Here is a 20,382-nt window from a genome sequence, read left to right on the forward strand (position 1 = left end):
ATAGTATCTTTGTTGGTTCCCTATGATTTTCTATGTAAATCATCATGTCATCAGTAAATAGGGATAGTTTTAGTTACTCTTTCCCTGTTTTTAGGTCTTTAATTATAAAGTAAGAGTCACCAAAACATCTGGTATTATTAAAAAATCATCAGTGGAACAGAGAAGACAAGGGAGAATCAGAAACAATGAATCTCCATAACCCATTGCTCAACAAACTGGAAAAGATAAATTACTTAGGAAAGAAATCCGTATTGATAAAGATTGCTGGGAAAATTGGAAAGCAGACTGACAGAAATTAGGCATAGACCAATACTTCATGCAACATTCCATAATATATTCTAATTCGATATGACCTCAATTTTGAAGATTACACCATAAAAAATTAGAAGTAGATCCTTCAACAGCTATTTGTAGCTATATTCTTAATCAAAAGAGATAGAGGCAATTCCAAAAGATAAAATATATGTTTGATAACATGAAACTTAAAAGTTCTGGACAAATAAATTTAATATACCTAGGATAAAAAGGCAAGTGTCTGAACGAAAGAAAAAAATCTCTGTATCAAATTTCTCTGAATAGGATTTAGTATTCAAGATATATAAACAAATAACAGATTTTATATATGTGTGCACATATGTGTGTGTGTGTGCGCGCACACAAGTGTGTAGAGTCCAAATGCCATTCCCTAATAGCTATTGGCAAAGAATAAGAATAGTTCAAGGGGTTAGCTGGATAACTTAGTGAATTGAGAACCAGGTCTAGGAACAGGAGGTCCTAGGTTCAAATCTGACCTCAGGCACTTCCCAGCTGTGTGACCCTTAACCCCAATTGCCTAGCCCTTACCACTTTTCTGCCTTGGAACCAATACATAGTGCTGATTCTAAGATGGAAGTTAAAGGTTTAAAAAAAAAAGAATAGTTCTCAAAAGAAGTGCAAAATAATGTGAGAAAATAGTCCAAATCACTAAGAAGAGGAATTCAAATCAAGGCAACACTGAGGTTTCACTGAACACTCAGCAAATTGGCAAAGTTAATAAAAGATGGAAATAGTCAATGTTTAGAGATTATAGGAAGACAGGCACACTAATGCACTGCTATTGGAGCTGTCAATCAGCACAAACATTTGGAAAGTTATTTGGTAATATGCAAACAATGTGATTAAAATGCCCATACTCTGACTCAATAAGAAAATGTAGTTATAAAGAACAAAATCTGAAATAAAATTCAGTAATTAGGAAACAGTTCAGAGTAATTTACCTTGAGTTCCCAATGATTAAACTTCCAACCTGGTGAATAATTGTCTCTTAAATCTACTCGGACTCGAATGTTAACTGCAAGCAGTCGTTTTCGATAATCATTGCATTTCCTGATTAATGCTTCTCTATCTTCTTCAGAGAGTGCGTTTGTAATTCCACAAGGAATAACAACAACCTATAAACCAGTAAAATGTACCAAATTTAGAATTCAAAAATAAGTTCAACTCAAGTAATTTTGTCACATAAAATCAGTAACAGTTTCGTGCAACTCAATATGCATGATCTCTTAATTACAAGAAATTGTACAAAATTATTCATCATATCTCCATAAATTGCATCTTCTGTGAAATATAAAACATTTGGCTTCATAAATTATTCTAACATATCTGAAGAGCTGAAAGTATAGAAATTAGAAGGGGAAAACCTAAATATATACAAAATAGTTAAAAATGGCACAAGAATTTGGTTAACATTTTACATTATCTTATTTACAATACTTTTTTTAAAAATTCCAGAAAATCCAATTAGAAAGTATTGTTACATAAAAGGATACACCTTCCTTACCTGAACACAGGCTACTCGGGGTGGCAGGACCAAACCCATATTGTCCCCATGAACCATCGTCATTACACCAATAGTTCGAGTTGTAAGCCCCCAAGAGTTTTGATAGGCAAACTGTTTCTCTCCTGGTGTCTTTGGGTCTTCAAAAATAATCTCAAACATTTTAGAAAAATTCTGCCCAAGATGATGTGATGTTCCTCCCTAAAATAAAGGCAAATAGTACAAGCATAAAATTAAAAAAAAAACAAAAAAAAAAACACAGCAACTTAGTAGACTTAAGAGAATTAACCAAGCCTTTACGAATAAGTGCTAGAGTTCTCAATAAATTTTCTTCTAAACTATAAAAGTTAACTATTCTACCCAACCATCATTATTTTAGAAATCTTTTAAAAATTTGTTACATAATATATATGTTTAAGAGCAATTTAAAAAAAAACCCAGTTGATTAAAAATATACACTATTCAGGGATGCCCTAAATGGCCTTTTCCATTTTATTGTCATATTTTAATCTAACCACTGCTAAAAAAGGAAATGGATTTCTAGGTGGTCAGATTAAAACATGACAATAAAATGGAAAAGGCCATTTAATACTGGAAAGGATTCCAGGGGAAATCTGTTTAATTTTGAACTTCTTTAAGTTCTAAGTAAGTCTATTTGATCTGCTAAAAATATAGTCCTAAGTGAAGACAAGGGCAGTGAAAGGATTTTAAAATATTTCAGTTCTAAGAATCATCTTCAGGGACTTTCTCGTCTTTACTTCTTTGGTGGTCACCCTTAAATAAAGTAAGATAAAAGTCTATACCCTAAATTGATACCTGGATTGCTCTTCCACTGGCAGAAATAAATGCTTCTACTGTAGTGGTATAGTCTCCTCCTGCAAACTTCTCCTTCTCAGTTTTCCTTCCCTTTACAACAGGGATTGCCAACAGTTCTTCATACACTCGAGCATATAGGTCAAGTATCTGCAGGACCTATACATATTACGAATAGAAGTATTTTCACATGTATGACATTTGTCCACTAGAAGAGAACAGTTTTTTTAAATGGGCAGAAATTTCTTCCAAATTGTAAAATAATCATTGTTTTTCTGAAAAGGTTTATAAAAGTGAATGGTTTGAACTTAAAAGGAAGGTTTCAATTTGGCATTCAGTTAAACAAAATCTAAAATAAAAAGTCATTAAAAATTAACAATAACTAGCTTTTCTCTATCATTCTGGATTCTTTAATACACCAAAGTTGGAATTTTCAACTATAAACAACAAATAATGAGAGATTCTAATTAATAAGTTATTTAAATCCTGGTGACCTTGATACTTCAAAATATCTTGTCATTTCATGAGACTGGGCACTCTCCTTCCACTAAAAGAGATCACTTAACTTCTTAGAATAGTCTTAATTAGTTTCTGTGATAAAAAAAAAGTTCCCCATCCTTCTGGAAATGAGTCTTTCCATATTTAATTAAGTTGGCAAACCCTCATTAGCTTTTTCAGTTTCAGATGATCTGCTGGGGCATGCCCTTTGCTAGCAAAATCTCCAACAACCTAGTAATGACATCATGCTTCAATGAGGCATCAGAGTACAGTATGGCATGTAGTATATAAATCAAAGGTTAGACTATTCCATTCTTTTGTACCAGTCAGTGGTATATTAAATTTTTAATTCCAAGGGCTTACTAAATATCCATTACATGTACATTATTGTGCTAAGACACACACACACACACACACACACACACACACACACACACACACACATCAATAGATGCAAAAAACCTATACCTCCTCTGCTGCTTCCTCATATGTAGCAAAAGCACTGTGTCCTTCCTGCCAAAGGAACTCTCGGGTACGTAGAAAAGGCTGAGGATGTTTGAACTCCCAACGCTGAAAAAGAAGGTAATATGTTTACAATTCAGGCAGTTGGTGAAAATTTTTTAGTTTGCAGCAACTACTATTTTACTTGGCATATGTATCACAAATGTCAAGATCCAAAACAGTCCCATCTCTAAAAAAAACTATTCAATATAATAAACAATAACTAGGTTTTTTTATTCCTGTAAAGAACAATACAAATCAGTGAATGATATGTACTTACCACTACATTGCACCACTGATTAAGTCTGATTGGCAGATCCCTATGTGATTGGACCCATTTTGCATAAGCGGGATACATTACTAAAAAGGGGGGGGAAAGAAAATTTAACAGTCTAACAATATACTGGTCACAAAACAAACATACAAATTCAGTTCCAGGGGGTGGGTGGGACTAGCTGATAGAGGGATTCAGGATAGGGTTCCTCGAAAAGGGGGCACTTGAGCTGGGTTCTGAAGTAAATTACGGGTTTTTAAGAGATGGAGAGAGTGAATTACAGGCACAAGGGCCTGACCATGCAAAGGCATTGAGACAGGAGATGGAATGTGGTTTATGTGAAACAGAAGGAAAGTAAAGTGTAAGAGTTTGTATTTTATCCTAGAGGTAACAGGGAAACAATGGAGTTTTCTAGGCAAAAGAGTGACATGGTCAAACATCCTTTAGGAATATCACTGGCAGCTATAATAAACAGAGCTAATAAAGTAGGGAGAATTAAGAGAAGGCTGTTGTAATAATTCAGGCAAAAAGTTTACTAAAGTATCACATCATATATGGTAGATAAAGGATGTAAACACATCTAAACTTTCTGCCATCTATTATATAAATGTTTAGTAATTATTGACATTATTTAGAAATTTTAATGTAAATTCCTATTTTAAGTGCTTTTGCTTTTGCTCAATATAGTTGCTCAATACTATTTTCCCATAAGTAAAATAATTGACCCGTGTGCTATGAAGATACAAAATATTAAAAGTTCTAAAAAGATGAACAAAGTACCATGGGGTACAGAAGAGGAAGAATATCAAGTCTGAGTACCAAGGAAATCTTCAACAAGAAGATCTCATTGAAGTAAAATTTTAGAAAATGAACTAAATAAAACTATTTTAGGAAAACTATTAATTGATGTTAAAAATAAAAATACTAAGTTACATAAACTGCATTACAAAAGCTATTACTACAAAACCATTTCAAAATGGAAAGTTCACTTCCATGGCATGAAAAAAAGTGCTTTTTAAAAATGGTATAATGGAAAAAGAACTAGATTTGTTGTCAGAGGACCTTGGTCTGACTCTCAGTTCTGTTATTTACCAAGTGAATAGGTCACAACCTCAGGGAGAACTATTTCCTCATCTGTAAAATGAAGGGATTGTGCGAGATATTGTATAAGGCCCCTTGCAGATCAAAATCACAGAATGACTTTATGGTATATTGATATGAAACAAAGTATATGTTTCTAAAATTTGTGTTTGCAATTACTAAGTTCAATACAAAAATAGCAAGACTCCTCCTGAAAGTCAGATTAATCTATTCTCTCAATTATTCTGACAGAAGTTTTATATGACATATTTTACTAAAACCCCATTAAGTATGAAAATAATTACAGTAAATATTACCTTTTACATTCCTATAAAGCAAATTATGATCACTTCATTAATCATAATCATTAATCACAATCACTTAAAAATCCAAAATAACCAAGACGACTAATAAAAACTAGAATTGGCACAGAATTTTTAGGTACTTGGTACAAAAAAAAGAAATTTAAAAAGTTAAAAAAACACACACTTTTTACCCTCTTAATAATGCCCTTAGAGTTTTAAAATCCTAAAAATTAACTTAATTTTCTTTACTACAAAGTGTTATAAAATACTATTTCTCTCTCAATGGTAGGTGAGAGAAAAGGCTTTTTAAGGAGTTCTGAGCTCAAGAGAGAAGAGCATGACTGTTGATCTTCTCCAATCCATCTTTATTAAACTTCCTAAAACTTTATATCTCTGACAAATATCAGAAATATAATGTCTAAGGAAAAAAGACCAAGAACTAATAAGGTGGCATTCTCCAGTAAACAAGGCTTTTTCTTACCTGTTTCACTAGTCGGGCGAACAGCTATTGGTTCTGCCAATTCTGTTTTGCCAGACCTTGTAACCCAAGCAACCTAGAAAGACAAAATTTGTGCTATGAAAACTAGCAATTAATTAACATGTTCCCACTATGTTCTAGACCAGTAGTTCCCAAACTTTTTTGGCCTACCTCCCCCTTTCCAGAAAAAAATATTACTTAGCGCCCCTGGAAATTAATTTTTTTTAATTTTAATAGCAATTAATAAGAAAGATAAATGCACCTGTGGCCATCACCACCTCCCTGGATCGCTGCAGCACCCACAAGGGAGCGGTAGTGCCCACTTTGGGAATCACTGTTCTAGACACTAAGTACAAAAAGACTTATAAGTAAAACAGTTCCTACCCTCAAAAAACTAACATTTGATCAAGACAAAGAAACATCTGTATAGATATGTCAGTCAGGCAGCATTTATTAAGCAGCGACTATGTGCCAGGTGTCATGCTATGTACTGGAGATAAAAAAGGGAAAATATATATTGCTCTCAAGGAGCTCATAGTCTACAAAATACATACGAAGTAATTTTTTGGGGAGAGGGTTGATGCATTAACAGTTGGAAAGATCAGAAAAGGCCTCTTGACTCCTGATAAAGCCTGCTACCCACCCCTTGACAGAAAAATGAATGGATCTGGGGAGTAAAATGAGACATATACAAAAGCTTTTTGGGACACTGAATATATTTTTGGATAGAGTCAAAGTAGAAGTGTTTTATTCAACAATACAGATTTGTGACAAAGGTTTTATTTTTTCTTTCTTTTTCAAAGGAGGAGGAAAGAAGAGAAGTAGGACTTGTTAACTAAAAAGATAAAACTAAATTTAAAAAGAAAAAGCCTCATGTATTCAGTGGTGCTCAAGCTTTCTTGAAGGAAATTAGCAACTTTAAGGGGAAAGAGAGAGACATTTTGAACATGGAGTAGAATCAGTACAAAGGCATGATGATGATGACGACAGGATGACTACTATCAGCAGGCTAGTGCGGCTTGATTATAAAAGGCCTAAAGAGAAATTAGGTGTGTTAGGTTACCAAGGTAAACTGGAGTCAGGTTTTGAAAAGCTCTAAATGTCAAAGAGAAGTATTTCTATTTGGTGTTGGGGGATACAAGGAATCAATTATGTGAACTCCTTGAAGACAAGAATGGTATTTGTCTTCCTTTTATCTCCACTACTTAGCGTGGCACAGAGTGAGTGCTTACTAAATACTTGCTGATATAGATCTAAGAATCATCTGCATAGAGGTGACAATGAACACTATGGAGGCAGATGGAATTTGGGCAGTGAGAAAATGTGAAGAGCATATAAAAGAGAGGCCAGGATAAAATCTTGAGGCAAACCTATAGTTAGGAGGTATGTTACAAATGAGACAGCAAAAGAGACTGAAGTAGCTGTACCCAATTTTACGTCTGATTAACAGACCTTATAGTAATAACAGGAAAAATTATGTACAAATTATATAAAACTGTCACCACAGTATTAAGTTAGGATAGTTCAACCTAATATCTAAACAGCTATAGAACTATCTTTACCTTTCTGTAAATAGTAAGAGTAATTTCCATTGTATAGAGTTTTGTTTTCTTTAAACTCTTTTCCTCTATTTTAGTATCAATTCTAATAGGGAAGAGAGACAAGAGCTAGGCAATTGAGATTAAGTAACTTGTTCAGTGTCACCTATCTAAAAAATATCTGAGGCCAGATTTGAATCCAGGTCCTCCAGAGTCCAGGCCTGGCACTCTATATATTATGCTACCTAGGTGTCACTCATTGCCTAGTTTTTTAAATTGACAAACTTGACCAAAGTAGAACTTCCATTTATTCATGAGGACATTACTATAAAACAATTCCTATATCATTTATTAAAAAGTACATTTTTCATATTTTCTTTCTAACGGTTTTTTTAAAAATTAACCTCAATTATCTACAAGTGAAAATAAATCTTTTGAGTTCTTCAACTAACAACTCTATAAATAAAGCAAATAAGCAAGCTTACCTCAGGGGCAAAATCAGCAACATGAGTTTTTTCTTTCTCCAAAGCACCTTGAGACACAAACATGGGGAAGTAGCAGTTTTCCACACCCAATTTTTTTATCTCAGCATCGAAAAAGTCTTTGATGGCTTCCCAAATGGAATAGGCCCAGGGACGGAGGATATAGCAACCACTCACATCATAGTACTCAATCATTTCTGCTTTTGTGATTACCTTTATAAAATATAAATTTATTATTACAAAAGCTTTGAAGCTAATAACTAAATGATCAATGAAGTACAAAAAAAAAAAAAAAAGTCATGAGCAGGACCCACAAACTCTAAATCTCAAATTTACATGAAAGGCTCTATATTGAATTCCAATCTTCAAAAAACAGGTAATTCATCAGCATGAATTATCTTCCACCTAGATTATAATCCCTCCTCCATGTTTTAGCAAATGTTTTTTATCAGCAGTTATGGCCAAAAATCTGAAGGCAAATTTTCTAGTAATAAAAGTCTCTCAGAAACTAGTTAAGGTGATTTCTGGAACACAAATCCATAGCCTTGACAACTTCACAGGATCTACCAATAGAATTTGCATTTTGCTTGTTCAGCCTTTGAAAATTACCTCTACATCACTGGATATCAGAATTAGGATTTTAATGAGGATGAAAAACCACAAGAAAAAAAAATACGACTACTTAAAATGTCAGTCCTATAGTAGGTACAATCTAAAAGAACTAGTGAGAACATACAATTCATTCAAAAGATGTGACCAATACCCTAAAAAATAAAATCTAAACAATGTTAGAATGGAAATTAAATTACATATAGCCAAGTTTCTTTCTCTATAATTATATACAACGTTTAGCACATAATTATATGTTCAACTCAATTAATAAATATGAAAAGTCAAATGGAATATACTCACTTGAGAAAACCAGTCAGCAAGGTTTTCTTCTTTTTTTGCTTCTAAACCCAATCTATAGAAATTGGAAAATAAAATTAAATCCCCATTTGAAATTACTACTGTTAATATTTAAGGAAAATTCTAAAAAATGACCTCAAAGAAGCAGAAGGGATCTTTGTTATAAGTGGGACCAAGGGGACAAGTACAATTCCTCAAGGAAGGTCCTATGACAGAGAAACCTAACAGAGATTTGACAACTGGGCCAGCAATATGTTAGGCAAGTTAGGATTAAGCATTTTGGAACATATGATTTCTTGGATTCTTGCAATAGCTACACATTTCATTGCACACCCCAAATTCAACTGAGGACATGTACCCTACCTCTTTTAAACTTTCATGAACCAGGTGGATTCCGATAAACTCAATGGCAACTTCTTTCCATCAGGCAACTTTATGCCTTTTATTATGACTAAAATATATTGCATTCATTCATTCATGTCATCTATTTCTACATTTTTAGATCTTACTTAAGGAAAATAAAAAGGAAACTATAACAATATATCATAAATTCTAGTTGGAAGAGAAAAAAGTTCACTAAAGTAGATCCTCTCCAAATAGGAAAATGGGGGGTGGGGTGGTGGGGTGGCAGGGGGCAGAGCTGGGTAGCTCAGTGGATTGAGAGTCAAGCCTAGAGATGGGAGGTCCTAGGTTCAAATCTGGCCTCAGACACTTCCCAGCTGTGTGACCCTGGGTAAGTCACTTGACCCCCATTGCCTAGCCCTTACCACTCTTCTGCCTTGGAGCCAATACTTAGTAATACTTAGTATTGGCTCCAAGACAGAAGGTAAGGGTTTAATTAAAAAAAAAATAGGAAAAGTAAAACTAAAAATTGCTATTATTTCAAGAGTTCAGATAAGTTCTTGACAATAATCAGTTTATTTCACATATTGTCCCCAAATACAAAATATAATATGTGGCTAATAAAAGTCTTCTCAACTTTCAAAACTGTTTTAAAAAATCTCTTCACAAAGTGTATTCTAACTGAATATAATAAATAAGGACTAAGTTAATACATGAAATATGTTTGACTCTAAAAGGTAATATGTGATTCTTCACTATTTTCATCTTTAAATAATCTTAGTTTTAAACTTAAAATCATATATTTCAAAGTTCTCAAAAGAAAGAATTCTAAATCCTTCTACCCTTCTGAAAAGATTTATTTTTAATATATACTAAATTATTTCAATATCTGGATTTAGAATTAGAAGCTTAATAGTTTCTAAGTCTCTGTACTCATTCCTTTTTGCCCCAACCAAAGAATCTCTCCCATCATAAGATAGGAAAGAGAGATTATGGGAGAGATATGAGATTTGCCTTACTCATTAAACAGAACCAATTTATGCTGGAAGTACCCACACATATCCTCAGTGGATCCTTGGACCTCTCATTAAAAATCTTTGGAGAAAGACACTTTATCACTGGGAAGAACCAGATTTCTTCCTTCCCCCCACTTCCCCTTAGCTGGGGAACATGAAATTCTTGTGTGACAGATCCACCATCACCAGGGGATGAGGAGGAGTTGAGAGCCTTGCCAAACTACCTCTGCACTGGATATTCACCAATTAGAGATGTTTTGGGATGTCCAAGGGAACAGTTGAATAATGAGCTCCCAAACTGTATTTATGGACATGTGTGAGGGAACTTCAAGGTCTCTGATTAATATTTTGGTTAATACTAGGCTATGCAATTAAGCTAATATTCTTACCCAAAAATCAGTCCCTTGGGAATTTTTAATTGTCACACTTCCTCATTAAAAAAATAATAATAATTCTTGCTTACACTAAATCTTTGCATTACCTTTTTATCTAAGAGCTCACACTGAGAAAAATAAGCTATATATATTTCAGACTAGCTCAATTCAACTAAAATTTCTTGCTTGGATTTTGTGGAGATTAAATTACTAAGAGTATACATTACCTGGTTTGTTTTTTAGGTCCTTGACCTTCTCCTGCTCCACTTGAAGACATCCCACTACCTTGTTCCTTAGAAAACTCTTTCTTTTGACTATCATTTTGTTTCTGTGATTTATTTTGTTTTTCAGATTTATTTTCCTTTTCTTTCTTCTTTTTATCTTTTTCTTCAGTCCCAGTGGCAGAAACTGGTTTATAATCCACTCCTGTCAGAGACTTGTACTGTGCCTTCAACTTTAGGAGTTCCTGTACAGCTGCATCAACTTTATCCTTCAAGACAACAGAAAAATAAAATACAAGGCAATAATATAAATGACAAATTAATTTATATACATTAAACAATAATCATTATGACAAATAATGCTTGTGCCTTCCCTTGAAGATTTCTAAACAAAACCAGTCTCAAAAGGAAAGAGAGGCAAAAAACAAACAACACCCCCCCAACTTTTGACGGAATGAAATAGACTATTATGTCTACTTAATACAATACTTGAAGCACAAAGCAGAAAAAGAAAGAATAAAAAAGTCTTTGACAGATGGAAATCCAAAGTAAAACTAAAACTGTAAAGTGTAACAAATGAGGTTAGAAATTCTTTCACTAACATACCCACAACACTAACCAATTATATATTTACTTGTTTGTTTGTTTATTTATGTGTTTGTTGATGTATGTATGTATGTATATACATATACATAGCCACATACATGCACATGTGTATGTTGGACCAGATTTGTAATTTCACCAGCACAGGAAGTTCTGGTGAAGCACTTGCTCTACAACTTACAATTTGAGAGAGCTGCTTGGGAGACTAATGAAGTGAAAAAATTTTGAGGTTCAATATGTAGCAGGGGCAGTTCATAAAGTCATTTCTTTCTGACTCCCAGATCAGCTGAGTGATACCATGACACTACTCTCATACTGTATAATATATTTTTGAAATTTCTTTTATTCTACACATCACTCCACAGGGTCTATAGCTTAATTTCATTCATGAGTCACTATGGCATACTTTATTATTATAATAAATAGAATAAAAAACCTTCTTAACTTCTAGAATTATGACATAATCGTGGTTTATAAGAATATAAACACAGACCTTGGAAGCTTTTTCAGCTTTTAGCTTCCGAACTTCGTCTCCTTGGGCAGCCACTTGGTCAAATAGAGCTTTGGCTTCAGGTGCATCAGCACCACTGGTTTCCATTATTCTGCCTGGACTTGAAACTGAACTCTGAAATAATGGAGGCTGACCAGGCTTGTATTCTTGCCCAGTTTTTTCTTTATACTCAGCTTTTAAAGAGAGCAATAGTTTTACAGCTTCATCAACTTTATCCTATGATAAAAGAAAAATAAATACACATACAAACAGGAAGATTAAATAATACAAGTCACTGAGACTTAACCAAGAAGAAAAACTTTGTCTTTCTCAATCCTTAAATAATCAGGAAAATATTCCTATAAATTGTGTACTCTCTACTTTTAATAGCTAACTAGTTCTTTAAGGTTTGCAAAATGATTTATGTTATCTCTTTTAATCCTTACAACAACTCATTGAGGGAGGTATTCTTTATTATACCTACTTAGCAAATAAGGAAACTGAGGCTGAAAGAGGTTACGGTAATTTAGATAATTTGTTGAGGATCACACAGTAAGTATCTCAGGCTGGATTCAAATTCAGTTGTTCTGGACTCCAAATCCATGTTACCACCTTGTTGTCATAGATAGATTAAAAGCAAGGTAAAGTTAAAACCTTGGCCTAAAGATATAGAAAAAAATACTCAAAGGCAAAGTTAACAATAGGATTTATATGCATGGCACCATATTCAGTTCACAAAAACAAATTTATTCAAGAAGGAAATTGAACTTTAATAAATCTTATTATATCTTGAAAGTCAAACTGGAGATGTAACACATACAAGGTCTACAAATCTAGGGAAAGGGAAAAATGGGGAAAAAATTTCAGGGTGCACTGTAGCCCAATTACAAATTTAAAAGCATGAAATTCTACTTTCAATGTTAGAAATGAAATTCATAGCCCATCAAGCATTTTTAAAAGGCCTATGTATAAAGCATTGTGTGAACTATAAGATATGTTCATTCTGGTAGCTTTAATTATATTCCTGTATAAATGTATGCCCTATCTTTTTATATCAGAACTTGGTCCAAGTGGCAAAGATTCTTTTATTTAGTTTCATCATTCCTAATGCTAGTAAAGGATAGTCACAATGGTAAAAGATAGGAATTGTATTTATTAATGTGCCTGTTGTTTTTGCAATGCAAGATGTTAATCTAAAGGGGAAAAAAAAACTGTTTCTGATCTATAAAATTAAAAGGTGGCTTCTGACTTACATGCTAAAGGCCCAAAGCATGAACATACCTTTGAAGCTTTTTCAGATTTCAGCCTCCGGACTACTTCTCCTTGTTCAGCCACTTTATTATAAAATGCTTTGCTGTCTACTGAACTTGAGCATGTATTGGGGGAGACAGACGGGGTAAGAGTAGATGGAGTGGAAAGAGAAGATGAAGGGAGACTACCCGGTTTGTATTCCTGGCCCGTCTTTTGTTTGTATTCTGCCTTTAAAGACAGAAGCATTTTCACTGCAGAATCTATCTGATCCTGAGAAAGAAAAAGGGAGAAATGTTAATCAGATCTATGAAAATAAAATGTTTTTAAACGTTTACCTTCTGTTTTAGAATCAATGTTGTATATTGGTTCTAAGGAAGAATAGTAAGGGCTGGGCAATAGGAGTTAAGTGACTTGCCCAGGGTCCCACAGCTAGGAAGTGTCTTGAGGCCAGATTAGAACCTAAGACTTCTCATCTCTAGGCCTGGCTCTCAATCCACTAAGCCACCCAGCTGCCCACTATAAACATAAATCATAAAAAATGAAAACATACACATTTTAAAATTAGCTAAATAAAAATGGGGAAATGTTAAGAAAAATCTAGTCATTTTCTTAGATTTGCAGAGAAAAGTACTTTTAAATTAGGCTTTATTTTATAGTAAAAGCAAATATCGAATGGTAAAGAAATAGATAAGACATTATTCAGACAACATTCTTTGGAGAGGTGAGCTTACAAAAATCTGAGTGAACCTTGAATAAGTAGAAAACATGAAAGATAAATAGTTAAGAAAAAGTGAAAACTTACAGAACATAGTAATATCCTATTTATTTTATAATGATTAGGAAATATTCTGATTAACTGGAATGCTTATCCTAAAAAGGTTATCAATTTTCAAAGAAATATACTATATAATGAAAATATCATTACAAGACAAAATTTATTATTTAAATATGTTGCTATTTCAATAATTCTATAGTTTCAGTGTAGATAAATCCCTAAGATGGCAATCCCATCTCCAAAAAAAAACCCACCCATGCCTGCTCAAACTATGATTAATTTCAACCACAACACCCTATTCATACCAATCACTATTTAAAATTTTTGATAAAATGGTAACTGACTGCTATTGTGTCTGACATAGGTAAATGAATGAAATCTATCCTTGCCAATATTCTATTACATACTCACCCATTTTTTTAAAAAAATTCCTGATTTTTATAAGACACAAATGACTGCTAAAAGTAAAGTGTGTAGGCTGATAGAGAGGAAGGAAGAAGAGACAGGAAGAATGAGGACTGGCAAGTTTAGCTTTCTAGTTGTTTGGAATCTAGGTAAACAGGAATCTACTGGAATACAATAAATATTGATGCTAATAAGAGCTCCTTTATCAAATGGTAGTCCTTATTAACTGCAAATCTTCCCTGAACCATCCAGGACAGTGCACATAATAAATGAGAGGGAATATGGTACATGAACTAGTTCTGGGTTTAAAGCTTGGAAACATAGTCAGATACTGATTCAAACACTTATAAGTTGAAAGTGATAATTACATTATCTACTTCAAAATAAGAAATACTTTGTAAACCTAAGTTTTAGATAATTTGGTGATTATATATCCTTAAAGGGACTTTAAGCTTAAACATTATATAGCACAGTACTGTACACACAAAATTCTCAACAAGTATAAATCTATGTGAGTGTGTAAATATGAGACAGATAAAGTAAACCTTGGAAGGAACTTCAGATATCATCCTTAGTAAATATGGACAGTAAATAAGGGAATGTAAATAAAACTGATGCAACTGATATAGAAAATTTGTAGAAAACACTAAGCAGTTCATAATCAAGAAGGAAACAGAAGCCAATATATTTCCTCTGACTAAGGCACAAAATACTTACTCAAGTTCATAACAATTATCACAACTATATTATAAACTACCAAAAGAAGGCAGTATTTCATAGTAAAAGAAGACTGTCTTGGACAAAAACCAAACATAATTGTGTCTAATTTCCAAAACTGAAAAAAGGGGTTTTCTTGGATTGAAAATAAAAAGCATTTAAAAATTAAAAAATTTTGCACACTCCAAATTTCCTTTGGAACAAAAAATATTTTTAACCACTAAAAAAGAAAAAGCTTCGCCCATGTTAATCAGCTAGAACACTGCAGTTTTCTAGAAAGGTAATATTAGTCATGTGGTAAAGTTTTTACGTTTTGTTCAAATGAAATTTTGGAGGAAACATTTAGACAATAGATAAAAAAGGAAGAATTTGTAAATTAAAATGATGTAACAGAGAAGGCAAAGGACCAGGCTCATTTGGGGTTGAAAAGGAAAAGAAAATGGACTTTATACACAAAGCAACTAAATTTTTTTTTTTTAATTTTATTTTAAACCCTTAACTTCTGTGTATTGACTTATAGGTGGAAGAGTGGTAAGGGTAGGCAATGGGGGTCAAGTGACTTGCCCAGGGTCACACAGCTGGGAAGTGTCTGAGGCCAGATTTGAACCTAGGACCTCCCGTCTCTAGGCCTGGCTCTCAATCCACTGAGCTACCCAGCTGCCCCCGCAACTAAATTTTTTAATTTAGTTATTTAAATAGCAGCAAAATTGATATTTACAAAAATAATGAATAAAAATTACTGATTTCACAAGACCTAAAAAATATCTCTGAAATGTCAATGGGCTTCTTAATTCTTTGCATATAAATAATCTATCTTTTAAAATTTCACTTAAGGGCAGTTGGGTGGTTCAGTGGATTGAGAGCCAGGCCTAGAGACGGGAGGTCCTACGTTCAAATCTGACCTCAGACACTTCCCAGCTATGTGACCTTGGGCAAGTCACTTGACCCCCATTGCCTATAAAATAAAAAATTTTAAAAAAAATTCACTTAAACTTTAAGCACTATTATTTTTTCATAACACTAATTAGAATTTAAACTAATGAAAATGTCTACTTAAAGTGAAATTTACTTTTTCTTCCAATCAAACCATAACATAAAAACTTAGCATGTAAAATTTAACTGCAATTTTTGCTTAAAGGAGTAGTATCTTGGGGCTCAATACCATTTATTACACTTTTGTAATCTTTTCTGCCTACTACCTCACCTTGTTATACTAATTTATTATAAATAGTTCTGCATGGAATAAGAGGAGAAAGCTGGAGCAAAAGAAGGCTGACTAAAAGAAGAAACTGAAGGTGGATATCTGGAGTTTGTATACTTGACCTGTCTTATCTTTATACTCTATTTTTATAGTTAAAAACTCTTCTATAGCATCACTTATATGATCCCAAAGCAGAAAAGGGAGGGAGGAAAAAGAAGAAAAACAAAGTACACATAAGGAAAGTTATATCCTGAAACAACCTCCTTATGTTGAACTTTGATCAGCCCAACAGAACCTATTTTATCCTTAAGAAAATCATACAAAATACAAGATTTTCAGAAAACAAAATAGCTAATAAAACCATATGAATGAAAATCTATGACCATATTTGGAAAGGTTAAATATGCCTTCAAAACGTATCCTGAATATTTGGAAAAGCTGGCCTGATGCCAAAGGACTAGGATTCCCAAGAAGTATCATTCCTTGAAATATAGTTTATAAACAATGATGTCTAGATATTTATTGGCTGCTGTCAGAAATGTGGTAATTTTAGAGTTTAAGACCTACATACCCCCAAGCCAAAGCAATTTTTTAAAAGTCTTTATAATAATGTGCAACAAATTGCAAGAAAAGAAATTTCTAAACATTAAGCTAGACAGCCTTAAATTATGTGATGGTTAAAGAGATTAATGTCTTAATTCACCTTATTTTAAGCTTACCTTTGAGGCCTTTTCAGTTTTGAGTTGACGAACTATTTCTCCTTGTGTGGCAACTTGATCATAAAGTGATTTACTGTCTAAAATAGTGGAATTTTCTAACATGGAGGAATCCTTTTGTACTGAAGTTGGAGGATTCCCAGGTTTGTATTCCAGGCCAGTGAGCTCTTTATATTCAGCTTTCAAAGCCAGAAGTTGCTTTACAGCTACATCTACATCTTCCTTCGCCGCTTTCTTTGCTTTTAATTCTCGCACCACATCTCCCTGAGCAGACACTCTATTGTAAAGGGTCAAAGCATTCTCTGGGGTGGCAAGGTCCTTATGTATAGGGGTTGCAGGCTTTTCTTTTGAAGTAGTTATCTTAAAAAAAAACAGAAAACAAAAATTAAAAATGAAGTACATGTGGAATATAGATGATGAATTTTCATCCTTATTGGGGGCAAGTAGGGTGGCACAGTGGATGGAGAGTTAGGCCTGGAGTTGGGAGAACCTGGGTTCAAATCTGGCTTCAGATACTTCTTAGTTGTGGCCTAGAGCAAGTTACTTAACCCCTATTTGCTTAGCTCTTGTCCTTTTATCTTAGTTATTACTAAGACAAAGTAAGGGTTTAAAATACAAAAACACATCTTTATCACATATAAATGCAAATTTTCCATCCAAAAATGGTTTTGAGGGTTTTGTTTTTGTTTTGTAGGTTGGGCATTTGCAAGGAAATAATATGGTACCCTCATTTAAAATGTTTTAAATTACATACACGGGGAATAGTGGGAATAAAAAGACTACCATGAGAGAATTATTTATCAATTTTCAGCAAACATATCCTGAAGAAGAAAAATATCAATAGCACTTTTCATTTAAAAATATGTCTCCTAGAAAGGAAATCACAGGGCTTTATGTCATAAATTTTGGTATATAGCAACAAGAAATGCTTTTTTTTCTATTTAGTTCTTTTAAAAACACATTTATTTCTACATTTCTATATTAAATTTAATTTTTTAAACTAGTAAAAATATTTTCTATTGTAAACTTTAACTTAACTATATTTAAGAATGGAAATCTAAAGCTCATAAAGCTCATGATAGTTAAATTAGTTGTCTAATTAAGGAAATTTAAAGAACTAAACAATCCTTGCTAATTACAAACATATGCATAAAAAACAATATATTTACCTCATTTTTTGTTGTTTCTGATTTAGTCTTTTCCTTTGAGCCAGATGTTGGCATTTCTTTTGTATGGCCATCAGGAATGTATATCAAAATGCATGGGGCTTCTCTGCAACTATATGGGCTAAAATAAAGAGTGGACAGTTAGGGGGAAAACATAATGAAATTACTTGAATACAAATTAGAAAGAAAAATCTAAATATATATTTTTAAAAGAGACAAAAAAGTAATCTTTTTTTTTTAATTCAGTCTACAATAGTTCATTTGAATACATTCGTGATTTCTGAAGTCTCCCAAAGGTCTCCCCAAATATGCAGATTACTTTATTACTGTATTCACAATTTTTCAACTTTAAAGGATCTACAGTTACTAAATTGCTTATGTTTGTTTGGCCCAATTACACCAGTATTGAGTGTTCATCCTCAAAGAAACTAAAGAAAAAAGAACCCATGCACAAAAATATTTCTCATAGCTATTTTTTGTTATTAGCCAAAAATTATAAACTAAAGGTACATCTAGTGGAGAATGGCTAACCAAACTGTAGTATATAAATGTGACTGAATATTATTTTGTGCCATATATGCTTGAACAATTTAAAAAGAAACAAAGAATTTTATAAAATGATACAGGGTGAAGTAAGTAATGAGAACAATTTCTATATAAAGAATCAATTTTGAGAGACTTTAGAACTCAGTACATAATAATAAAATATGAGACTAAAAGAATGATGATTAAATATGCTACTCATCTCCTGACAGATAAAATTTCAAATTTTGCAAGAGATCATTTTCAGATAAAGTTCTCATGAGAATCTGTTTTTTAAATAATATATGTATCAAAATTTTATTTTTGTTTTTTTTTTTTTGCTTAACAGAACTGAAACAGATGGACAGATTAATAAAAAGAAAAATCTGTTACTTGAAAAAAAAATTTTAAAGGTAAAAAAAGACCAATTCATAAGTACATTCACATCTACTTTTTTGTTTATATTCAATTTTTCATTATTATTGAAAAAAAACTTTAATAATAATACAAAACTGCTAAAATATTTATTTAAACTTTGTTATGACACTAGCAGTACTATGCTATACAGGGACAGAATAAAAATGTTTACAGTCTAAATATATTCCATCAGAAATTCTAGCAGCACACCTGTGACCCTCATTTTGCCACATAATTTTCCCACAACAGTTCTGATCAGTACCAAGTGCTGATCCCCAAATCTTAAGCCATTCATTATTTTTCACCAACATCAAATAATTTTAACACCATCTTCTTTGTCTGTCACCATTTAAACCCTTCTTAATTATTCATCTCATCTGAAGGACTTGTTTCTCCCAATAAACCTTTGGCCTGTAATGATAGTACTGCTAGTTCAATTACCCTTGATAGATAGTTATCAGTGACATAAGACTATGACTGAAATAGCCAAACCTTCTTCATCAGGAGAAATGGTAGGTGTTCACACAGGATGGGGGCTTAGAGGCAGAGTGAGAACTCCACCTTAAGAGCTGTGAAATTATAAGGAAAGCTTTTTTTTTTTTTTTTGCTGGGAACTGAGAATGAGATGGATGTGTGGGCATGCATAAGTATTTGCCTGCCTCATGTGGCTAGAGGCCTTTTCTTTTACTAACCTGTTTTTTAAATCATTTAATAAATAATTATAAATTTTTAAAAAACAAAAACAAAAACAAAGTATAAGGAAAGGGGAGCCAGGGAAAAAAAACGAATGTTAAAAATTTTGAGCAGCATATCATTTCTATTCTCTGGATCATCACCAAATTTTAAATTATTGGTGCTTTATCAGCTGATAAATAAGACTTTAAAATAAAGGCAAGGATTAAAAGGACAAAAGATGCATAAAAGGAGGCATTGTATTCCAACTATTATGATAATAAAAACTGATTTTTTTTTTTTGCCCAATAGTATATTATGTCTTTAAAATGTTCCATATCAGTCACTGAAAATGATTAAATGTACTTTAAGGAACAACTTTGACTTCCTGATAAATAAGAACAAAGAAAATCATTAAGAATTTTAGAAAAATGCTGCATATCATACATAAATTCTAATACTCACACAATGAAATGTAACTGCTATTCATTTTTTAATGTTCTTCTAAATACACATTTAGTACTAACCTGCAAACATTTCTCTACAAGAACTTAAGTAAAAACTTAAGAGGGAACTTCACAAGAGGACCGTAATTTTCATTCAAAATAAAGACATTTCAAAAATCTGAACACTATATAAAGCTCATTTAAAGTTAATATTAGATTTAAAATGTGCTTTTCTAAAATGCAAGTTTAGAATTTTGAAGTCAGTTGTTACTTACTAGATGATTACCAAATTGAAAGATATTCAAGATATTACCTTAAGGAAAAAAGAAAATGTACATTCTTCATTCTAATAAT

The 20,382-nt window shown here is 32.7% G+C and overlaps 1 protein-coding gene across 1 annotated transcript in view; it reads right to left on the minus strand.

Moving 5' to 3' along the window:
* Positions 1-20,382, minus strand: part of EPRS1 (glutamyl-prolyl-tRNA synthetase 1) — a 67,536-nt gene that overhangs the window by 15,418 nt on the left and 31,736 nt on the right. Inside the window, exons 17-28 of the mRNA XM_044671837.1 lie at positions 17,975-18,092; positions 16,809-17,165; positions 11,744-11,977; positions 10,654-10,916; positions 8,698-8,749; positions 7,789-7,998; positions 5,769-5,841; positions 3,909-3,988; positions 3,596-3,697; positions 2,633-2,788; positions 1,820-2,017; positions 1,257-1,430 (exon numbers count right to left, since the gene is read on the minus strand). Of these exons, the coding sequence (XP_044527772.1) occupies positions 1,257-1,430; positions 1,820-2,017; positions 2,633-2,788; positions 3,596-3,697; positions 3,909-3,988; positions 5,769-5,841; positions 7,789-7,998; positions 8,698-8,749; positions 10,654-10,916; positions 11,744-11,977; positions 16,809-17,165; positions 17,975-18,092 (2,017 nt within the window). The remainder of the gene's footprint in view (positions 1-1,256; positions 1,431-1,819; positions 2,018-2,632; positions 2,789-3,595; positions 3,698-3,908; positions 3,989-5,768; positions 5,842-7,788; positions 7,999-8,697; positions 8,750-10,653; positions 10,917-11,743; positions 11,978-16,808; positions 17,166-17,974; positions 18,093-20,382) is intronic.

This window comes from Gracilinanus agilis, chromosome 4, assembly GCF_016433145.1.
Source record: "Gracilinanus agilis isolate LMUSP501 chromosome 4, AgileGrace, whole genome shotgun sequence".
Classification (NCBI taxonomy): Eukaryota; Metazoa; Chordata; class Mammalia; order Didelphimorphia; family Didelphidae; genus Gracilinanus; species Gracilinanus agilis.